Source organism: Giraffa tippelskirchi, chromosome 6 (genome assembly GCF_054371585.1).
Source record: "Giraffa tippelskirchi isolate mGirTip1 chromosome 6, T2T-mGirTip1v1.2.pri, whole genome shotgun sequence".
Classification (NCBI taxonomy): domain Eukaryota; kingdom Metazoa; phylum Chordata; class Mammalia; order Artiodactyla; family Giraffidae; genus Giraffa; species Giraffa tippelskirchi.
This window is the reverse complement of record NC_137280.1, coordinates 121,661,173-121,681,249: the sequence shown is the minus strand read 5'-3', so window position 1 is coordinate 121,681,249 and position 20,077 is coordinate 121,661,173. Positions and strand designations below refer to the sequence as shown.

Below are 20,077 nucleotides of genomic sequence, written 5' to 3'. Positions count from 1 at the left end.
ACTCATTCTTTCTTTGGTGATAGATCTGACAGGGCTTGTGGGAGACAGAGGAGCTGCTTATTTTCTCTGCCATTCATGTGTTCTTTCATTGAACAAATAGTTTCTAGTATGTATTGGGCATGACTTTAGGTGCCTGAGAAGCAGCAGAGAAGGAAAAGTCAAAGATTCCTGCCCTCCTAGAGGCCAGGGTCTGGTGGGATCATGACTAGAGCCCCACCGAGATACTTGGGAGGGACCCCACCTCTTTGCCTTTCCAGGTGCGGAACATTGTCACCCTAAGGGCGTGCCGCCTTGGTGCAATTCACAGACAGTGCCTCCCGGGTGTGTGACTCGGCCGTCTTTGTAAGAGAGTGGTTCCTGCACCATGGTGGGCTGATCAGGTGGACCATAGTCAGCACAGTAAACATCTAAACATGACATCTCGACATGACATCTTGGTAAACATCTAGACATGACACCATATAATTAAACTCTTGAGAACACAGGCTTTAGTGTCAGAAGCCCTGGGTTTGAATTCTGGCTCCACAACTTAAAGCTGACTTTCCCTGGGCAAACAACGTTTCTGAGCCTATCTGTGTAAGATGGCTATTACAGTAGTTCTTACGTCATAGCCACCAGGGTGAAAATGAAAGATGGAAGTATAGGTAAAGCTTTTAGCACAATGCCTGGGGTTCCATGACTAACTGTAGTGAACGTTATATATATGATTAAGTCTTTATAATCCATTTATGCTAGCATTGTGGAGGATATAAATAAACTTAGTGTTCGTAGCTCTTCTCTGAAGGATGCTCAGGTATATTAAACAAGAGCCCTGAAGTCCAGCAGGTAAATTATTCGTGGGAAGAACACAGTAGGGGGACAGAGCAACAAGAGGAGCTGGCTTGGGGCCTGGAGGTTGGGTGTGGAGGCTGGAAATGTGCCTGGAGCAGGGGTTCTGCTGGAGCAAGAGTGGTTGGGGCATGTTCAAGGAGCTTGGCCCTGAGCAGGGAGGTTGGGATAGCAAAAGAGGAGAATATTCAGATGAGAGGAACATCTGAGAGATGCAAGACCTGGGGAGCAGGGTGGAGAACAGAGGCTGAAGGATTGGGGCATTGTCATTGGTGAAGCAACATCAGGACCAGATACTGATGAACCTATTTTCAGGGCAGGAATAGAGATGCAGACATAGAGAACAGACTTATGGGCGCAGTGGGGGAAGGAGAGGGTGAGATGAACTGACAGAGTAGCACTGAAATAAGTACATGTGTAAAGCAGATAGCCAATGGGAAGTTGCTGTATAGCACAGAGAGCTCAGCCTGGTGCTTAATAATGACCTAAAGGGATAGAATGAGGTGGGAGGTGGGAGGGTAGTTTAAGAGAGAGGGAACACGTATGTACCTACGGTTGATTCATGTTGATATATGGCAGAAACCAGCACAATATTGTAAAGTAATTATCCTCCAATTAAAAATAAATAAATACATATATCTGCCACAAAAAAAAAAAAATCAGGACCAGAGGTGATGGGCCTCAAAAGTAAGGGCTTGACTTTAATCTGGGCATGTGGAGAAAATGGGGAGCATGTGGATCATTTGGGGCTTTCTGGTCTGACTCTCCAGTAAGCAGGGAAAGTACACTGGCTAGGAGGACCAAGCTTTGCATCTGGTAGACCCGGACAGCCTGATGTTGTTCATGGGGCCACAGAGCATCAAGGCCTGGAGCTGTGTGGTGACAGGTGGCAGCTTAGCTAGACCTGATGACCCCAGGGCTCTGTGGAACTGCTCAGCAGGCAGCGGGAGTGGTGGGGAGCAGGTGGCGGAGGGGGGCGGACCACCATCCATCCATTCATCTGTCCAAGCATCTATTCATCCATCCACTGTGTATTTAATACTTACTGCTTCTTAGATGCTCTGCTAGGCACTGGAGCTAAACCGGTGAATGAAAGCACCCAGTTTATGGAGCTCATGAGAGAGACCGTCATGGTTTGCAGGACCGGGGCTGGGGTGGCACAGGTGTCAGCAGCCTCTGGGGACACCTGCCACAGGCTCTAGCGGGGCTGCAGACAGAGCAAAGTGTTGGGAAGGAGGGACTCTGGTGGAACATGGGTTGTAGACTCTGGGGTCTCTACGCTGGAGCAGAGTAGGTGGGCTGGGGAGAGAAGCCAAGGGCTGAGGGTAGAGGGAGGTAGCAGGGCGGGGAGGGGCGGGGGTGGTGGGGTTGCTGTGTAGATCACCAGAGGCCTTTTCTGCTGTGCTCAAGTCTTTATTTTCATCCCAGGATGACAGGGAACAAGGAAGGGATGTAAGCTGGGTGGAGCATCACAAACACATTTGCATTTGACAGAACTCACTCAGGCATGGAGAAGCTCTTGGAGGCAGGGCTGGAAGGACTGGAGGAAGGAGAGAAGATTTATTGTCCTGCCAGGTGCCAGGAGTGCTGCCAGCGCTGGGATCCTGGAGTGGTCCTTTCTACTCTCCTGACAGCTGCGGGAGGGGGATTCTTTCTGTTTAGTGATAAGGAGGGGAGGCTTGGACAGGTTATGTACATTGCTCCAGCTCTCATCTCCAGGAAGCAGCCGGACTCTGAGCGGCAGAATCTCTTCGAGGTTTACACTGGGAGAGGGAGGCAGAGCCGGGAGCAAAAGCTGGTCCCCCTCCGTCATCACAGCGAGAGAGGTGAGAGTCATCAGAGAAATCAGATGACACCCCGATTCAACTTGCCCATCTCCTCCCATGAGTCCCATGTGGGGGACCCTGCCCCAGAGGTATAGGGGGACCTTGAGTGGGAGCGGTGGCTTAGCACAAGCAGGGCCTCCCAGGAAGCCAAGCCAGCTAGGGAGACAGGCACACCAAGAGCATTTCTAGCAGTAGGAGCATGTTATTTTAAGCAGGTGCTGGCCCTCCCATCCTGGCTTCTGGAGGTGTCTGAGTCAGCCTGGCCAGGCTGGACGAGAGACGCTTGAAGGATACCCTGCTCCCACCCACCCCGTGCTCCTCTCTGAAGGTTTCTGCTTCTTCCCAGGCTTGCAGCATTGCCCCATCCTCTTCCTCCTCTTTCTGCTCACTTGCTTCCAGCCTCTGCTTCTGTTGAGCCTCCTCTGCTCCTCTTCTTCCTCTCTGGTTTCATTCTTCCTTGTGTTCTCACCCTCCTGACCTGTGTTTCTCCTCGTGCGTAAGGTGGGAGTGGTTGATCCTGACCTCCTAGGGTTCCTGGGAGGAAGATTAGTTCATTATTTCAGCACCCCTCTCTCCCTACTTTCCAGGTGTGGGGCTTCTATCTGGCCACAGGGGATGTGAGTATAAGCAGCATCCAGTTCTTGCTCTCCAGGAACTTCTCAGCCAGACGGGAGTCAGGTTCCAAGGCCTGATCTCTTGTTCAAGGCCTCGGCTGGGCCAGTCTGGACTGCCAGCCTCTGAAAGTGTTTTTATGGAGAGAGGCCCTTTATGTTCCTCGATGGTTACTCAGTTAACCTGGAATGGCTTCATGCCCTAATTCCTCCAGGGGAGGTAAGCCTGGGTGCCTTCAGCTTCTGGAACAGAAAGGAAAGGTGCCCACATCATCTTGTCCAGGTCTGTTGGCTAACCAGCGTGTCTTCTGTGCGTTATCTTAGCTAATTGCGGTAATTTAAAGGGACTTTGAATAACATCCCTATCAGTAGTGCAGTTGATGAGCCAGGGTTTCGTTTGGCATAATTTAGGGAGAAGTGGCCAGCGATTCACAGAGCTCAGTGTTGTGGCAGCCCTGTTCCTCCATCTCCCCTGCTGTGGATCCTCCCCCTCCTGCTGTCCTCTCCCTCTGCATCCAGCCCTCCTGGGATGCCCAGCAAGCCTTGGCCAGACTCCTGGCTGCGGGGGTCTGTGAAGCACACACGCGGCAGGGGACTGGGGGAGGTGGGATGACCTGGATTGAGTGAAGCTGCCATTGACAGCCTGGTGACCTTGAGGCCATCATTTGCTTTCTCCAGCTTGCAGGTTTTTTTGTCTGTGAAACCAATACCGGTTCTCACCTAGTGTTATGTGAGGTGCATGGCATAAATAAACAGGCAGATAGTAAGTGTTTGCTGTGTGTTGGGGCTGAGACACAGGGGCACATGTCCTTCAGGAGGTAGCTGTGGTGCCTGTGGTCAGGGCAATGAGGAAAAGGACACAGGGCACAGAGGCGGGAGCCCGGGGAGGCCTGCCTGGAGGGGGCATGAAGCCAGGCAAGCAGGAGGGCAGGTCTGAGTCTCTTCTCATGCCTAGGTGTGGGAAGTAGCATGCCTCTTCATTATTATTAAACCAGTTGGTTTCATTTCTACTTGGAGCCCATTTCCTACAGGACTGGCTGGAAACCTGACCTCAGTCATTTTATGAGTTTTGCCTCCTTCATGGGTCCTGTTGACTGTCTGAGCTCTTACTCAGAGTCAAGACCCTGGGCTGGGGAGGAGATGCTGCTCTGCCGGTCACCTCCATGCAGAGGCCCTTGCTTTTGTTCACTTATTTCCCCGTACTCAGCTTATTTTCACTGAGCACCTACTATGTGCCAGGTACTGTTCTCAGAACTTTGGATATGACAGTGGATAAAGCAAAGATCCCTGTCCTCATGGAACCCACATTCTAGCAAGAAAAACTGAATGCCGCAAAAAAAAAAAAAAAAATAGTAAGTTGAGCAGTATATTACAAGATGATGGCCTGGAGAATCCCTTGGACAGAGGAGCCTGGGGGTCTACAGTCTATGGGGTCGCAAAGGTCAGACACGACTGAGAGACTAACACACACACACACACAGATTTCACATTTTAAAAGGGCCACGTAGAACAATGTAAGGGGACCAGAATGCCAGGTTCTGGTTTTAAAACGGTACTGAGAGGAGGCTTCAGTGAGAGGGTGACATGTGAGCAAAGGCCTGGGGAAGACGAGGTGATACAGGGAGAGGCCCAGGGCCCCTGTCGGCCTGGGCTCCCTGCTGCTCCCAGACCATGATTGGCCAGGCTGTGCATGGTCCCACCTCTTCTGTGCATACCTGCTGGTCCTTCCTCCAGTGGGTGGGTCTGCCTTCTCCCCAGCAGGCTGACAGGAAGCAGAGCCTGGGGGCTCCGAAAGGCCTTCCTCATCTGCGCTGTCTCCTCCAAATCCCAGAAAGAGGAAACATCCCACAGAAATCTGACATTTTTAAGTAGTGTTTAGCCTTAAGAGGATCCCATGCAGGGCAGACAGCAGGGGAAAGACCCAGAGGTGAGAAGCTGCTGATGAGAGGCCAGGAAGCCGCAGGGGTGTGATTATCAGGGAGAATAAAGCTGGACCACTGGGGGCAGGGGTGGGGAGTGGAGAGAGCCTGAGGGCATGTGAGGTGAGGTGACTCTTGACTCTCCTCACCAGGTTTGGGTCAGGAAGGGGGGAATGCAACCCCTGGAGACCGACACCCCCCCTCCCCCTGCCACCTCCATCTACATCCCAAACAAGGCAGAGGCTGTAGGAGTTGGATCAGAATTGTAATTTGTCACAACTCCTGCCTTTGGGGTTGTTGTCGTTCAGCCTCTAAGCTGTGTCCAACTCTGTGACCCCATGGACTGCAGCACACCAGGGTTCCCTGTCCTTCACTGTCTCCTGGAGTTTGTTCAAACTCATGTCCATTGAGTTGGTGATGCCATCCAAGTATCTCATCCTCTGTCATCCCCTTCTGCCCTCCATCTTTCCCAGGGTCTGAGTTTTCCAGGGAGTCGCCTCTTTGCATCAGGTGGCCAAGGCATGAGCTTATCTTTAGATTGCTGGTTTGATTCCAGCCTGAAGGAGGTACTGGGGAGAGGGCCATCTTTTTCTCAGGACCCCTCAGGAAACTTGGTCTCTTTCCTTTGGGGTTTCCTGCACAGGACCTTCCACTGGCTTTGTTATGCAAATTAGAGGACCTTTATTCAGCTTGGCCCCTGAAAACAGACCTGGAATCCTCATTCGCTCAAAAAGCTTTGCAAAGTTGTTGACAAGATCAGCAAGGTCAGGAGCAGGTTGGGAAACTATTTAAGAGAATGACCTCCTACGAGATGCTTGACTTCTTCCAGCCTCAGCTTACCCCTATGCAACAAGAAAGAGTAAGACCTAGAGTGCTGCAGTTCACAGTGCCTGTGCCGAGCCTGCTCACTGCACTGGTGCCTGCATAGGTCAGTGAAGAGGAAAGTGTGTGCTTCGGGAAAATCTGTCAGGGGTCTCACCCAGCCTTGTTAAAGGTCGACTCTTTGCAATCCCGGGCAGGTCCTGTAGGCGGCAGTGCAGATTCCTCTCTGCTGCCAGAGCTCGCCCCCTAGTGGGCAGGCGAAGAGAAAACGTGCAGTACTGAGGGAGCAGTTATGGGGAGGAGAGAAGAGTGGTTTCTTCAAAGAATTCAAACACTGCTGGGTAAAGCAAGTTACATTTACTTTCCCCTAGCTGTTCGTTTAGTAGTTATGAAAAGTATGGAAGAGTTTAAAGAATATTGCAATAAATACCGTGTACCCATCGCCAAGGTTGGACAGTTATTAACATTTTGCCCCATTTCCTGTCTTCCTTTTCACACATGCACCGATTTCCTCTGGACCATTTAGAAGTACTATGTAGCGACTGTGACATCTCACCCATAAGAAATCAAACAGGTGTTCTCCTATATGAGCACGTTGGTAGGTATTATTACACCTCCGAGAGCAATAGTTCAGCATCACCTAACATATAATCCACATCACAACATTTTCCCAGGATGCCTTTTATCGCTTTCTATAATTATTATTATTCAAGAACCAATCAAGTCTCATTCACTGCCTTTGTTTCATCTGTTTAATTTCTTCTAGAACAAGGACCTACTCACTTCAGGGGTTTTTTGTTTAATTTTTTTTGAGCATTTAGGCAGTTGTCTTATAAAATGTCCTCAATTTCAGATTTGGTTTCTAATGAGTAGATTCAAGTTAAGCATTTGTTGGCACTGAAACTTCAAAGGCACTGTTATTGTTTCCTTTTGAGGTGCTTCAGGAGATGTTTGCCAGGTGGTCCCACTCCTAGTGGCACTAAATTGGCCCCTTGGTCCCTTTGTTAGGAGGTGGCTGCCAAATGTTTATTGAAAAATGTACACTTGTAATTGGGTAGTCTGTGGGGTGACACTTGGAGACTGTGTGTCATGTCCCCAGAGACTTTAACCCAATATTTTTAGCAAATATCAAATGATACCTTCCTGACTCAATTATTACACTGGAAGAGGGGGGAGGATTGCAAAATGATAATTTGCTAGTTCCAGCATTCCTTCTAAATTTATTTAGCTGGCATTCTTCTGTAAAGAAGAGCTTTTCTTTCATATTTTTAGCAACTTGGTTTGAAAGTTTCAGGTTCTGCCTTCTTTGGAACTCTTAGTTCAGAAAAGAAAAGTGTGTATGAGAGAGTGTGTTATAGTGAGTGTATATGTGTGTGGGTGGGTGTGTATGTGAGAGAGACAGAGACCGAGAATGAGATCTGAAGGCTGAGTCCTGCACACAGAGGCGCTTTCGCAGAGGCCCACCATCAGCCCAGTGGAGCTGGTTCCTGCTCTTTTGGCCTTGTTATTCCTCTCCAGTTTCACTGTCTTCCTGGCTGTTTCTCAAGAGCTGTCAGCCTCTTCCTCCTCAGGACCTTTGTACTTCCACTTGCCTGGAACCCGTTTTCCCCAATAGCCACATGGCTCACTTTATTCTGTTCCCTGCCCAGGTGACATCTGGCCAGATGTCCTGGTCACTCATTTAATGTGCCATCCCCTCCCCATTACTGTCTGTCTCTTACTTTCTGTTGTGCATCCTCCATCGCCCTCGTCATACCTGCTCCATAAACATCATGACAACAGGCCCTTTGTCCCATTGGTTCAGAGCCTAGAGTGGACCCTGACTCCCCATAGGCAACGAAGGGAATTTGTGGCATGCAAGAAGGAACACACACATGCACGCGTGATTGATTAAGTTCCGTATGAGATCAGAGCCCCTCCCCTTCATTTCTTGCTGCTCCATCCAGGTGACCAGAGACATTCCCATCCTGGGCAGAGAGGATGGCTGTTTCTCGTCCCTGGGATAACGTGTGCCATCAGCCGCCTCTTTCTTGGTGCCCAGTTACAAAAGCCAGCAGAGCTGGAAGATGATCCACCCCCACTTCCTTGACATGATTTTGGGGGAATAAAAACAAATCAGAATTCATCAACTGTGAACAAAATTGTCAACTGTGAACTGTCAACAGTCTGGTTTAAAAATAGACGAGAGGTTGATGAAATACAGTGGAGAAAGCAATTTAAATAAAATGTTAAAAATAATATCCAAAGCGGGCGAGGCAACAGGAAGTGTGGTGCAGTGGAGAACGTGCCCGGTGGAGGCCTGCGTGAGCAGTGAACCAGAGAGAGGTTATTAGTTTTGCTTTACACATCACAGAGGAGAGAGATTTACTGGCCATTTGTGGGAAAACATTCACTCATTCCGACGTGTTGGCGTGTTATGTAAAATGGAAAGGAAGATTGGTTGGGAAATCTGCTAGCACATTTATTTTTAAGTAGGTCAACATTTTGAATATTTCTGACCATTTGTGAAAATCTCTGGCTGTTCTTCCATCTTCTCTCTTACTGTGATGATGGAGAAAGGCATTTGTGTTTTACCAAGTCAAGGGGTCTCAAAGCTTCTGGGGTTTGTATTTATTTTTTCATTTGTGTTTGTAGAAATATGAGTTCTGCTACTCTGATTAAAGTCCTTAACTTATTTCCCACTTCTTTGACTCTGCTTCTTTCAATAGTTAAGGCTGATTACTTATTTAGCTGCTCTATTATGAAATCAATATAAAACCATGAATTTTTCATATTTCCTCTTTTCTAGGCCCAAGTCTCAGCTGATACATTGGCCAAGTTCTTTATGTCCAAATGCCTCGTATCCTGAGGCTGCTGGTCCATGTTTTTCTTTCTTTCTTTTTAGGAGAATTGAGCCATCTTGGCACAAGCTCTGCACTTTATGAACCTAAGGCAAGATGATCCATCCTGTAGGGACTCTTTTTAAAAATCTGAATGAAAGGTGTATTAGTTTGTGAGAGGTGCTGTAATGAAGTGCCTCAAGTCCGGTGGCTTACACAACAGAAGTTTATCATCTCACAGTCCCAGAGGTGTAGTTCTGAAATGAAGGTGTGAGCAAGGTTGGTTCCTTCTGTGGCTGCCAGGGAGAAGCTGTCTCTTGCTTCTTCTAGCTCTGGCAACCTTGTTCATTTCTTGTGGATAGCCCCCTTCCCCTGCATGACTCCTTACATCATCTTTCCTCTGTGGGTGTCCAGTTTTCCCCTTCTTCTAAGCATGCCAGTCATATTGGATTAGAGTCCACTCTAATGACTGCATTTTGACATGATTATCTCTGTTATGTATTTCTAAATAAGCCACACTGTAAGAGACTGGGGGTTAGGAGTCCAACATGAGGGACCAACATGAGGGATGGAATTCAACCCACAGTACTAGGTATGTAGCTTCACCCCGCAAAGGGAGAGTCGTGAGTCCTCTCTGCTCAGACCAGCTCCCAGGATTGGCCAGGACTGGAAAGGTTTTCCCAGCTGGGCCCTGGGGACCTTCTGGTGGTCACTCTGCATTTACTAAGCTGTGTTCTTTCCCCGTGTGATGGATAAGCTCCAGGGAGCCCCTCTGTCTTCAGCTCTTTGTGAGCTTGGATTGACTAAGTTGCTCTCCACTCCATATACTTTATTTATACCTGTCTGTTCTTCTCTCCTCCAACTCCAAAATTATTTTCCCTAAAATGAGAAATTATGGGTGTCACTTTCCAAGAATGTCATTTTTCAGTTTGTTTTTATTAATAGAAACCACCTCCAGGCTGCAGACTCTAAGCAGTAGATTCACAGACCACCCTGTTTAACTTGGAGCTCTGCAGATCCCGTTTTGAAGCAGGACAACAGCCCATCTGAGGTGGGATGGGGCAGGACATGGCTGGCTGCCTGGATCCTCTGGACCTGCAAGACACATATGGAAGACGTGGGCCCAAGCTTCCTGAGCAAGTCCATACTGCTGAGAAAGCACCATCCATCATCCATAATTTTGCTAGTTTTCAACTCCTGCTTGGGAGAACACTGCGGGGGAAGGTGTGAGAGTGCTGAGACTTGCTTTGTGGTCCTGAGGTGGGGCAGGAGCTGGTGATGTCCCTGTGTTGTTGGAGGACATTTATTTCTCCCTCGCCACATCCCTGCAGGAAGATCCTTCCATTCCCTTGCTTTCTGTTCCCACTGCCCCTTTCCCAGGAACACTGCACATTTCCTGGTGTGTTGGAGCCTGGCATCTCTTGGATCAGGTTCATCTTTACAGCCAGGAGCAGAATCCCTGTGTCGGCCAAGTAATGTGCCTTTGTTCCTCCTGACTCCCGTTCTCTTGGCAGGTCTATACTCAAGGGGTAGTATATACCTGCCTTGTGTCTCCAGAATCTCTGTGTGCACAGACCCAGGATGTTTCTGCCAGGTCCACCTCCATCTACATTTTGTCTCTGCCTGTGATTGGTGGTTTGTGGACCAGAACTTTCCTAGGTCTCCTGGCTGGGAGAGGGGGTGCAGGAGTGAAGGTCCCAGGTATGGTGCACAGCGCAGTCTAATGGGAAGCCCTGTACTGTGAGGGTTTTGTATCCCCCCTGGGTAAAGCTGGCACAGTGATCACCTTTTGGCTTCCATATCTTTTCTTCCATAATAAGGACCTGGGGAGAGGGGACAAGGTAAGTGACTGGTGGGTAACTCCAGGGGAGTGACTTGGAAAGGAGCTTCAGAGAGGGAGCATGAGTGAGGTGCCTGTGTTACAGGCCACAGGATGTCCCTGCCTAGAGATAATCCCTGGGAGGCATCCCCACACACGTGCTCTCACCTCCTCCTTCTAACCAGCTTCCTCCAGAGACATGGTTATAGTTGGTCATTACCTTGATAGAAGTCTATAAACTGTGTTTTATATTTTATTATAATGTACTTGACATATAGACATGTATGTATTATTTATATGTTGCCATGCCTACTAAAAAAACCTTAAAATCCAACACCCAGCTTATGAAATAAACCATTCCCAGTGTTCACAGGGCTGCTGTGGGCTCCTGTCTGCTGCCGTTCTCAGCTTCCTCCCTGGAGGGAACCCCTGTCCTGATGGTATCTGTCAACACCCCCGCTTCTTTAAAGTAGCTTTTACCACATACATTGCATATCTCTAAATAGCACATTTCGAGCTTTATAAAAAAATGAAATTATAGCCTTTTGAGCTTCATTTAAATGCCACATATTGTTCTGGAAGATAAAAGGCAGATCTGTGTCCTTGAAGCATGCATTTTCACCACTGCAGATAAATATTGTTTTCTCTGGTGGCCCCTTCCTGGAATCAGGGAAGAGACCAGGCTACCTGCACACACTGAGACAGAGTAGCCGTGGAGGCGAGGACACCGGGCCTGCCATGGAAGCCGTGGTGCTGGAATCGCCGTGAGCTGGAGTCCCTAGGCCAGCCGAGGCTATATCCAGGGGCAGTTGTTCTGGCTATCTGGGAAGCAGATGGATTCCGGCTCCAGTGATGGACTAGCATGAGCAGGGAGGCTGAAAGGCAGAGTGTTAAGTGTGGAGCTCAGAAAGAGGACCAGAAGCCTGGAGGGTCGCTGATGGTTCACGACAAGTACCTTGGATGCTGAGCTCCAGCACCTGCACTCCTTGTGCAGGCAGGTTGGTGGCTCTCGGTGGCTGGAACAGAGCTTTAGAACTACAGAGCCAACCAGACCCCCCTTTCCAACTGCCTTTGTCATTCAGCAGCTATTTACTGCACACCTACTATGTGCCAGGGCTATATATGTTTCATCGTATCAAGTCAGGGATAAGACTGTGACTAAGACTTTCCCCTGCCATTATATACTTTAGGGTCTAGTGGAAAGTCACCTGTTGATAAATTATATGCTGCTAAGTCGCTTCAGTCGTGTCCGACTCTGTGCGACCCCATAGATGGCAGCCCATCAGGCTCCGCCGTCCCTTGGATTCTCCAGGCAAGAATACTGGAGTGGGTTGCCGTTTCCTTCTCCAGTGCATGAAAGGGAAAAGTGAAAGTGAAGTCGCTCAGTCGTGTCCGACTCTTAGCGACCCCATGGACTGTAGCCTACCAGGCTCCTCCGTCCATGGGATTTTCCAGGCAAGAGTACTGGAGTGGGGTGCCATTGCCTTCTCCGGATAAATTATATGAGTGATTCCCAAATACTAGTGGCTCTGACAGCAAGCATTAGTTCCTTGTGTGTGTTGTGTATGATCTGTGGATTAGCTTCAGCTCTGTTCCATGTCCTCTGCCGTCTGGGTCCCAGACCAAAGGAGCAGCCCTTATGGGAAACATGCTATTTCCATAATAGAAAGAGCAGGAGGTGAAACCAAGCAGTGGTTCTTTGAATGTTGCTCAAACCTGGCTTGTGTGTGTGTGTACTAAGTTGCTTCAGTCGTGTCCAACTCTTGGACTATAACCCTCCAGGTTTCTCTGTTCATGGGATTCTCCAGGCAAGAATACTGGAATGGGTTGCCATTCTCTTCTCCAGGGGATCGTCCCGACTGAGGGCTTGAACCTGAATCTCTTGTGTCTCTCACGTTGGCAGGGTTCTTTACCACAGTGCCAGCTGGGAAACCTCATTCCTTACTCACAATCCACTCACCAAAGACAGTCCTATGGCTAAGACTGCTGTCACTATGGAGCTTTTATGGACAGTTGATGCTATCCCCATCAGCTTTCATGACACAAGGCACTGAGCAAAGTATAGGTTGGTCTTTTGGGAAGGCCAGAGAATGTTTAGGAAGAGGATTACCATCCATCATAGGCACAAGCAGGTGATTGCAGTCACAGTATGATAAGGCTTTAGAGCGAGTCACTGTACTACTTCTGACTTTATAAATTTACATGTAAAAAAGGTATTTGCTCCTCTAAATTAGCTTTAGGGATTCTGTTGAGAAATAGTATGAGAATCACTAGCCTGAACCTGAGGCTTGTTACAAGGAGCTCGCCCAGGGCAGGAGGAGAAAGTAGAGCTGGCCATAGTGGTCTTCACCTCTGTGCTGGGCTGTGCTAAGTTGCTTCAGTTGTGTCCGACTCTTTGAGACCCTATGGGTGGTAGCCCACCAGGCTTCTCCATCCATGAGATTCTCCAAGTAAGAATAGTGGAGTGGGTTGCCATGCCTTCCTCTGGGGGATCTTCCTGACCCAGGGATGGAACCTGTGTCTCCTATGACTCCTGCATTGCAGGTGGATTCTTTACTGCTGAGCCACTGGGGAAGCCTGGTCTTCACCTCTAGCCCTGGGCATATGCACACAGGCTGTGCTAGTTACAAGGAAGCTTCTCACCCCGGGGACCCACCTGCCAACTTCCAGTGTTCCTCCTGGCACCCCTTCTGTCCATTTGGACCTCCTGTAGGCACATCCCATACCTGGAGGCTCTTTAGTGCCGCATCCCTACAAACACAATATCCCTCCTTCCCTCATAATCATGTCTACAGGGCTCTGTAAGGTCGCTCATTTTTTGCTCCTTCTCTGTGCTTGTTTTTTGCTTCTTCACTGTCAGTTGACATTTGTGGCCTGGGTCATGGCTTCCTTTCACATGGCCCCCAACCTGCCTGCCACCATACCGGGCATGTGCTAAACACCCAGCAGTGTGCACAAAAGGAAGCCTTGCATTGAGAGGAAGCCAGCCCCATGTTGGCTTGTCCATTGTGCTTTCTCTGCAGGGTCTCAGGTGACTGTGTGGGTGACAGTAGGAGTTACACGAGAGTGACTCCAGTATGTGCAGATTGAAACCCTCTCTCCTTCCCTCGGTGTGTAATCGGTGTGGGGACTGAACAGCCCATCCGCTCACAAGGAGCCAGGGTTCATCTGCACTCATGTGTTGCTTTGTAAACACTGGTGGCCTTTTCAAAAGTATGCATTTGTGTTTTCCGAGGGCAAGGACCATATCTCCTCTTTTTTCCCTTTAAAAGATTCCCCGTGGCACCTGATAAGCGCTACATGCACAGTGGGTGCTCTGTCCCCTCTGCCTACCTCCCCTTCCTTTGAACCTGCAGCAGATACCAACGTGGTTCTGGGCCCGTGGGCCTTTGCAAAGACTGATTATATACTGCCTTGATCTAGAGAATTTTGCAGGTGAAAAAGGGAGGAAACCCTTAGACAACTGAGACCCAGGCCCCTAGCACAGTTGCATAATTAACCACACATGGAGTGCAGTGCAGACTGTCTGTTCTCTTGGGCCCTTCATGTGACAGATACAGTGATGGGGACTGTTAAAGTGCTTCGCCCTGGAGTCAGTCAGACAGGGCTTGGAATCCTGGGTTGTGAATGTCATGATTTTTCACAAGTTATTTAGCATCTGAGTCTCCTTTTCTTAAACTGTAATGTAGAGATAATAAAATGCTGTTAATTGTTGTGGTCTTCTACATCTGTAAATGATATCCTTCTATCCTCCTGTTCTGAATCAGTTGAGACTTAAGAAGAAACAGCTGGCAGAGAGTGGCCAAAACACTCCTATTGCTACAGATGAAGGGATTGCCAAGAGAATGTATGTGTTTGGGGCTTCCAATTTTGAATCCTGGAATACAGTGGATGTTTCCATTCAGTCCTAGGCTAGACAGCCACAGGCGTCCTCTGGGGGAAAGACTGTGTCAAACTTAGGTTTTGGATGGTTGAAGCAAAAGCATCGCTCCTCAGCTGCTCTCAGGGGAAAGGGCTAGGCCTCACACACAGCATCCAGGCTTACTAAGTAGACTGTTACTCTTCCTCCCTGCGCCCTGAGCAGCTGAGTGGGTCTAGGCTTGCTACACAGGCAGAGCCTCCGTAGTGGGGGTAAGGGGACATGGGGGAGCAGCCTTCAGCCCTCCGTGTTTGTGGACCACAGATGTTAAATTTCATACTGATACTCGCATAGACGGTTATGGTTGAGTTTGCCACTTATTAAAAGTAAGCCTCCCCATGTAGTGTTTGTAGATGTTTATCTTATGCATTTGGGAAAACATAAAAAGCCATTTCTTAATTAACATTCTATAATTGAGATCTTTAACAGAGATGAACTCCCCTTTGCTTTGTCTCTGCTGCTGTGAGCCTAATCATGGTTGGAAGGGCACTGGCTGTTTCCCAAGGAGGCTGAGGAGGGGTCTGCTTGGCAGTGCTCTTATAGCTTGTTCTGTCTGTCTTTTGCAGTGCAAGTTGGAGTTCCATGCTTGTTCTACTGGCAAAAGTCTCACCACCCTCTGTGATGGGCCATGTCCATGTCTCCCAGAGCCCGAGCCGCCAAAACACAAGGCAGAAAAGAATGGTGAGTGGGCATCACGCTGAAGGGGGACTGGGTGGTCGGGATGGCCTGATGTGGCCAAGGTCTGCCCCAGACGCCAGGAACCCGGCCTTTAACAGAGCCGATCTAGTTTGGGCTGGGGAGATGGGTGTGCTTGGCAAGTACTCCGGTTTCATTTAGGAACTCCAAATTGAACCACCTTCAACCTCCATTCGATAGAGAAAGAACTGGGAGTCTTTGAAAATAATTCTGTTAGACCAAGATATGCATTAGGTTCTTTCCAGAGGTCACATTGGCTACGGTGTAGGAAGGGCACGGTTTCAGCGTTAAGACCAGGCCTGCCCTGGGTGCGCCTTGGTCTGCCTTGGACTCTAATCTCTAAATCCTTTGAACTTCTGAAAGCCAGATTTCAAAACACAGACTACAGAGATGTCATGACGGTGAACAGTAGACCCCCCAATACTGGCAAAAGCATTTCTCTATGAATATATTCTGCCACAGAGCCAAGGGATGGATGGAAGGAGGATAACTTCCCAGCGGCTGTGGTTTCCTTTCCATGGCTGAGAGGGGTGGGAAAGGTCGGGCCTATCTGAATGTTTTCATGATGGAGAAAGTAATGTTGTCCCACTGGGCTCAGTCCCTTAAAAGCCTTCTGTAATGAAACCTAGATAGAAGCTTGCCTTCTGTGGAGCTGGGCTTTCTCAGCTGTAGCTGGCTGTACAATGAACAATGTTGGACATCTGTGTGTGAGTGCGTGCATGCCTGCACACACGTGCATTCTAAAGCCCAATGCTATTTGTGATGGAGGAAGATGAATAGGATGTGAGTGTTTATCCACTTACCTCTTCCTACGCTTGTCTTCTCCAAGGCACAGAGATGAAGATGTTCAAGTGTAAATTTGTTCATGGTAACCAAGGGAATATTGTGTTACAAGGTTTTTTGGGAAGTTTAACCCAGGATGTGGAAGGACATTGTAAACCATGAAACACTGGGGTCATAAATCATCTGCATAGATTGCTCTTAGTTACCAAAAAGCTGATCTCTTTGCATTTTGACCTGATTATTTATAGAACTCCAGGAAGAAATGTTAACTAATCTATACAAGCCTCCTTGAACTTTGGTCGGAAAACCCAAAGCCCTGTGTGGTAAGCAGCAGAGTCCACAAAATTAACTTCTGTTTGGAGATGTCTTAAGACCCTTCTTAGGAAGTCTTCATAAGCTCTTATTTCAAATATATTCTTTATTGCTTTTATTTACTCTTCTGTTCTGAGACAAGGAAACCGATGCAAGGAAGTCATTTCTGTGATTTGCCTGTAGTTTTCTGTGAGAAGGCTTTGTGGTTCTTTAAACAAAGTACAACCCCTGTTACTTCATGGTGGGCTTGTCACATCTGATTAAATGAGATTCGCTCTCAAGCATGACTCGCCAGGTATGGCCTTGGGTGTGCCATTTATTTGTTCAGTCACTTACTAGTGAAAATTGGAACAAAGTCTTATCAAACCTATGCAAGTAACTGCATTGGCGTTAAAAGTAGAATTCTGAGAGGCTGGTGAGAACAAGATTACCGCTTGAAAGTATTTCATTTCCAAATGTTTGTAAAAGTAACCGTTAGGTTAATAGTGAGAATAGGTCAGGAAGAAAGCATAAGGATTTTATTATATGATTATCAGAAAAGAGAACCATAAAAAATAATACCAGCAATATTCTAAAACCAGTGATCAAAATTATATATCCTTCATTAGTTCCTGCAGTTTTGTATAATTATTTTTTCTTCCACTGACCCTTGGGTCAACAGTTTGCTTTTATGAAGTCATCAGAGTCTGGGAAATGCCCTCTCAGTCTCTCGTATCATCTAGCTATTGTCTAAGAAATATCACCTGTGAAGCCCGTAGCAAGAAAGGCATCTGTTACTTGTACTAACTGGGACACAGTTCTTACCATGAGGCTCCGAGATTGCCCTTCTTGGTCAGAGACCCAATTTATACTGTGACTTAAAGCAAATATTTTATATAAGCATGCAGGAAAGTAGGAACTACCTACTGGTGATAAGACAGAACATCTGTAGTTAATTTAGTACATATCCAACAATATTTTAATGAAGGAGAGTATAATCCTCTATTAGGATAGGGTGCTTAACTATTTAGTACAGATTTGATCTGTGTTTCCCTGAAGGACAAGGGCATATTATGGGCAGTGAGGGCACTGATAGAGCTCCAGGATCATTATGTGAAATGAAACATTTAAATGAAGAATATTCTACCTGGAGCAGAATCAGCCAAGGGAAGGCTGACTTTTTCCTTTGAGTTGACGATTCTTTCCACGTAGCTCTCACAAAAGTTTGTGGCAGGCAGAGAGCACTGAACTGAGGTTGTGGCAACTGGGATAAAGAAGAGGGAATGGATGCTCAAGAGGGATCAGAGGTGAAACGAAGGGCAGCTTTCATTTGGCCACTTGGCTGTCAAGGTGGAGGGTGGAGGGGCATGCCCATCTATCCAACCTTCCTTAACCTGGTGGCCGCCCCTCTCTGAAGCTGCATGCAGTGGGAGTGGCATTCACAGGCCACTCTGTCCATGAGACACTTTGTGGCTCTGAATGGTGTCAGGAACACTCTTGTGTCTGTGCCTATTACAGAAATGACATTTCATCGTCTCACAAATACAGGTGTATCAAAAATGTGACATTATTGTTGTTGATGATACTTTATTTTCAACCTCCCCTCTGTTTTCAACCTTGGTTTCTTCTGGTAATATAAACACTAGTGTAGTCATTTCCAGGTAAATTCTATTAATTTGGGATTGTATCTAAACTCTAGAAAGTAGGATTGGGATGGGGGCTTGTGAGTGACCATATTGGTGTGAGGTGGTTCCTGGTGTGTCTCTCTTTGGCATCTACCTCTCTGAGGTTTTGCTATTTTTAATTAGTTGTCCAGCCAATGCTCACCCTCAGTGAAGCCAAGGAGAGATGTTCTGAGACCTTCTCTGTGACCTCTGCTACACATGTTCATTCAGGTCACACTCAGTCCTCTTTCTTCTAAGTCCTACACTTTTTGGTTCACTCATCCTCTCACCACCCCTCCTTGGCCCCTTTCAGGGCCACACAAAGCTTGAGGATGTCCTTCTATGACCTTCTGATATCAAGAAAGCCTGTGATGAGTTTGTTCTCTCAAGCCATCTCTCCTCGAATCTGCCCGGCAACCATTTCTCTTCCATGCAGAAGACATCTTTGCAAGACTGGTTTCAGAATGGGCTTCGTTAGTAGCGAGACACAGGTGCTCTTTGTTGTGGAGCTGCAGCTGCCGAGGGTTTCAGGATCACCTCTTCCTGCCTAGGACCCAGAGGTGCCTTTGGAGACCGGAAAGTGCTGTGGGGGGCGGAACTTTCCTGGGGATGCAGCAGTCTCTGCCTGTGCTTCTCCTTCCCTAAATATGACCTCTTGCAACCCCTGTACTTGTGACCAGTACTGGGTGTGAACATCCAAGGTTTGCGAGGCCAGGATCTGACTCACTCTCTTTCTGATCTTGCTGTGCTTCTTCCAGCCTTTGGCTGTTTGAATAACAGCAAACCCATTCTTGCAAGTCAAAAGTGTCTTGTCTGATCAGGATTTGGTTTCAAGAATATTTTTAGGAAATCAAAGACAAATGGTTGAGTTTTGCGTTCTCTCTTTGTTTTTTCCAGCATCTCTTCTTTGATGTGGCCCCTGAAGGGATGGTAGAAGGTGGAGTCATCCTTCAGTACCTCTAAATATTTCCTTTCACATCTCTCAGTTGCCTCATGACCTTGGCCAAGTTACTTAATTGCTTTATCTCTCATCTCTATGAAGCCAAACCAAGTACAGGAATATGGAGTAATGATTGTCCATAGGAAGGGAAAAATTAAAAAGAGGGAGATGAGATTGAAATTCACACATTAAGCCTGGGTTTCTGTACCATCTCTAAGAATTTTTCAGGAAAGATCCTTCCCCTATCTTTTCTGGTATTGATGCCTAAAGCTCAGCTTCTCTGTACACGGGTGCCGAATCGAATCTTAGAGACAGAGTTTTGGGTGAAGTAGAAAAGAATAGCTTTATTGCTTTGCCAGGCAAAGGGGGTCACAGCTGGCTGATGCCCTCAAAATGGTGTGTCCCAACTTGAAGAAGATAGTGAGAAATTTTATAGTAATTGTTCAAAGAGGGAGTGATCAGCTCATGGACATTCTTCTGATGGGTTGGTGGTGGGGTAAGTAGGAGTCAGCATCGTCAACCTTCAGGTCCAACTGGTCTGGGGTCTACATGCTTGTGGGCAGCATACCATCGTCAATCGTCAACTTCTCCCACTTGGAGGGGTTTCAGTATCTGCACAACAGCTCGAAGATATTATTGCGTCTATTCACTGATGAGGAAACAGGACCTTGCCCCGAGGTTGCTCTTAACTGTTTCTCCCTGGTCTTGCATCACCTCCTGTCTAACTAACTTTACTGCTTCAATATGCCCATTGGAACTCAGGGAAGGTCGTGGAGGCTGAATGAAGGCTGCTTCCTACACTCAAAGAAATAGGAGACACACAAAGACCTGTGCCCAGGAGCCCCCCAGGGCCCTACCTGCTATCAGTATTTTCTGGCACCCAACAGCCAGCCCAACTAGGAAGTTGCCTCTCACATCTAATGTTAAAACTGTAGTTCTGAGTTTTGCTGCTGCTTTTTCTTCAGTTTTCAGTGAAGAATATGAGGAATGTCTGAAACACTCATTTCTTGATTTTTTTTAATAGTGGTTGAAATTTTAAGGCTAAAATAGCCTTAACTCTTATACTTACAGTCTTGAAGATACATTTTTTTTAAACTAGCCCCCTTCCACATCTGCTCCCGTCCCCACCCTGACTCCATC

At 47.7% G+C, this 20,077-nt stretch overlaps 1 protein-coding gene across 7 annotated transcripts in view; it reads left to right on the top strand.

The window, feature by feature from the left end:
• SPOCK1 (SPARC (osteonectin), cwcv and kazal like domains proteoglycan 1) overlaps positions 1 to 20,077 on the top strand; it is a 653,451-nt gene that overhangs the window by 520,192 nt on the left and 113,182 nt on the right. For all 7 annotated transcript variants that reach the window (XM_081500638.1, XM_081500637.1, XM_081500636.1 and 4 more), the window contains one exon: positions 15,130 to 15,244. In XM_081500638.1, the coding sequence (XP_081356764.1) occupies positions 15,130 to 15,244 (115 nt within the window). The remainder of the gene's footprint in view (positions 1 to 15,129; positions 15,245 to 20,077) is intronic.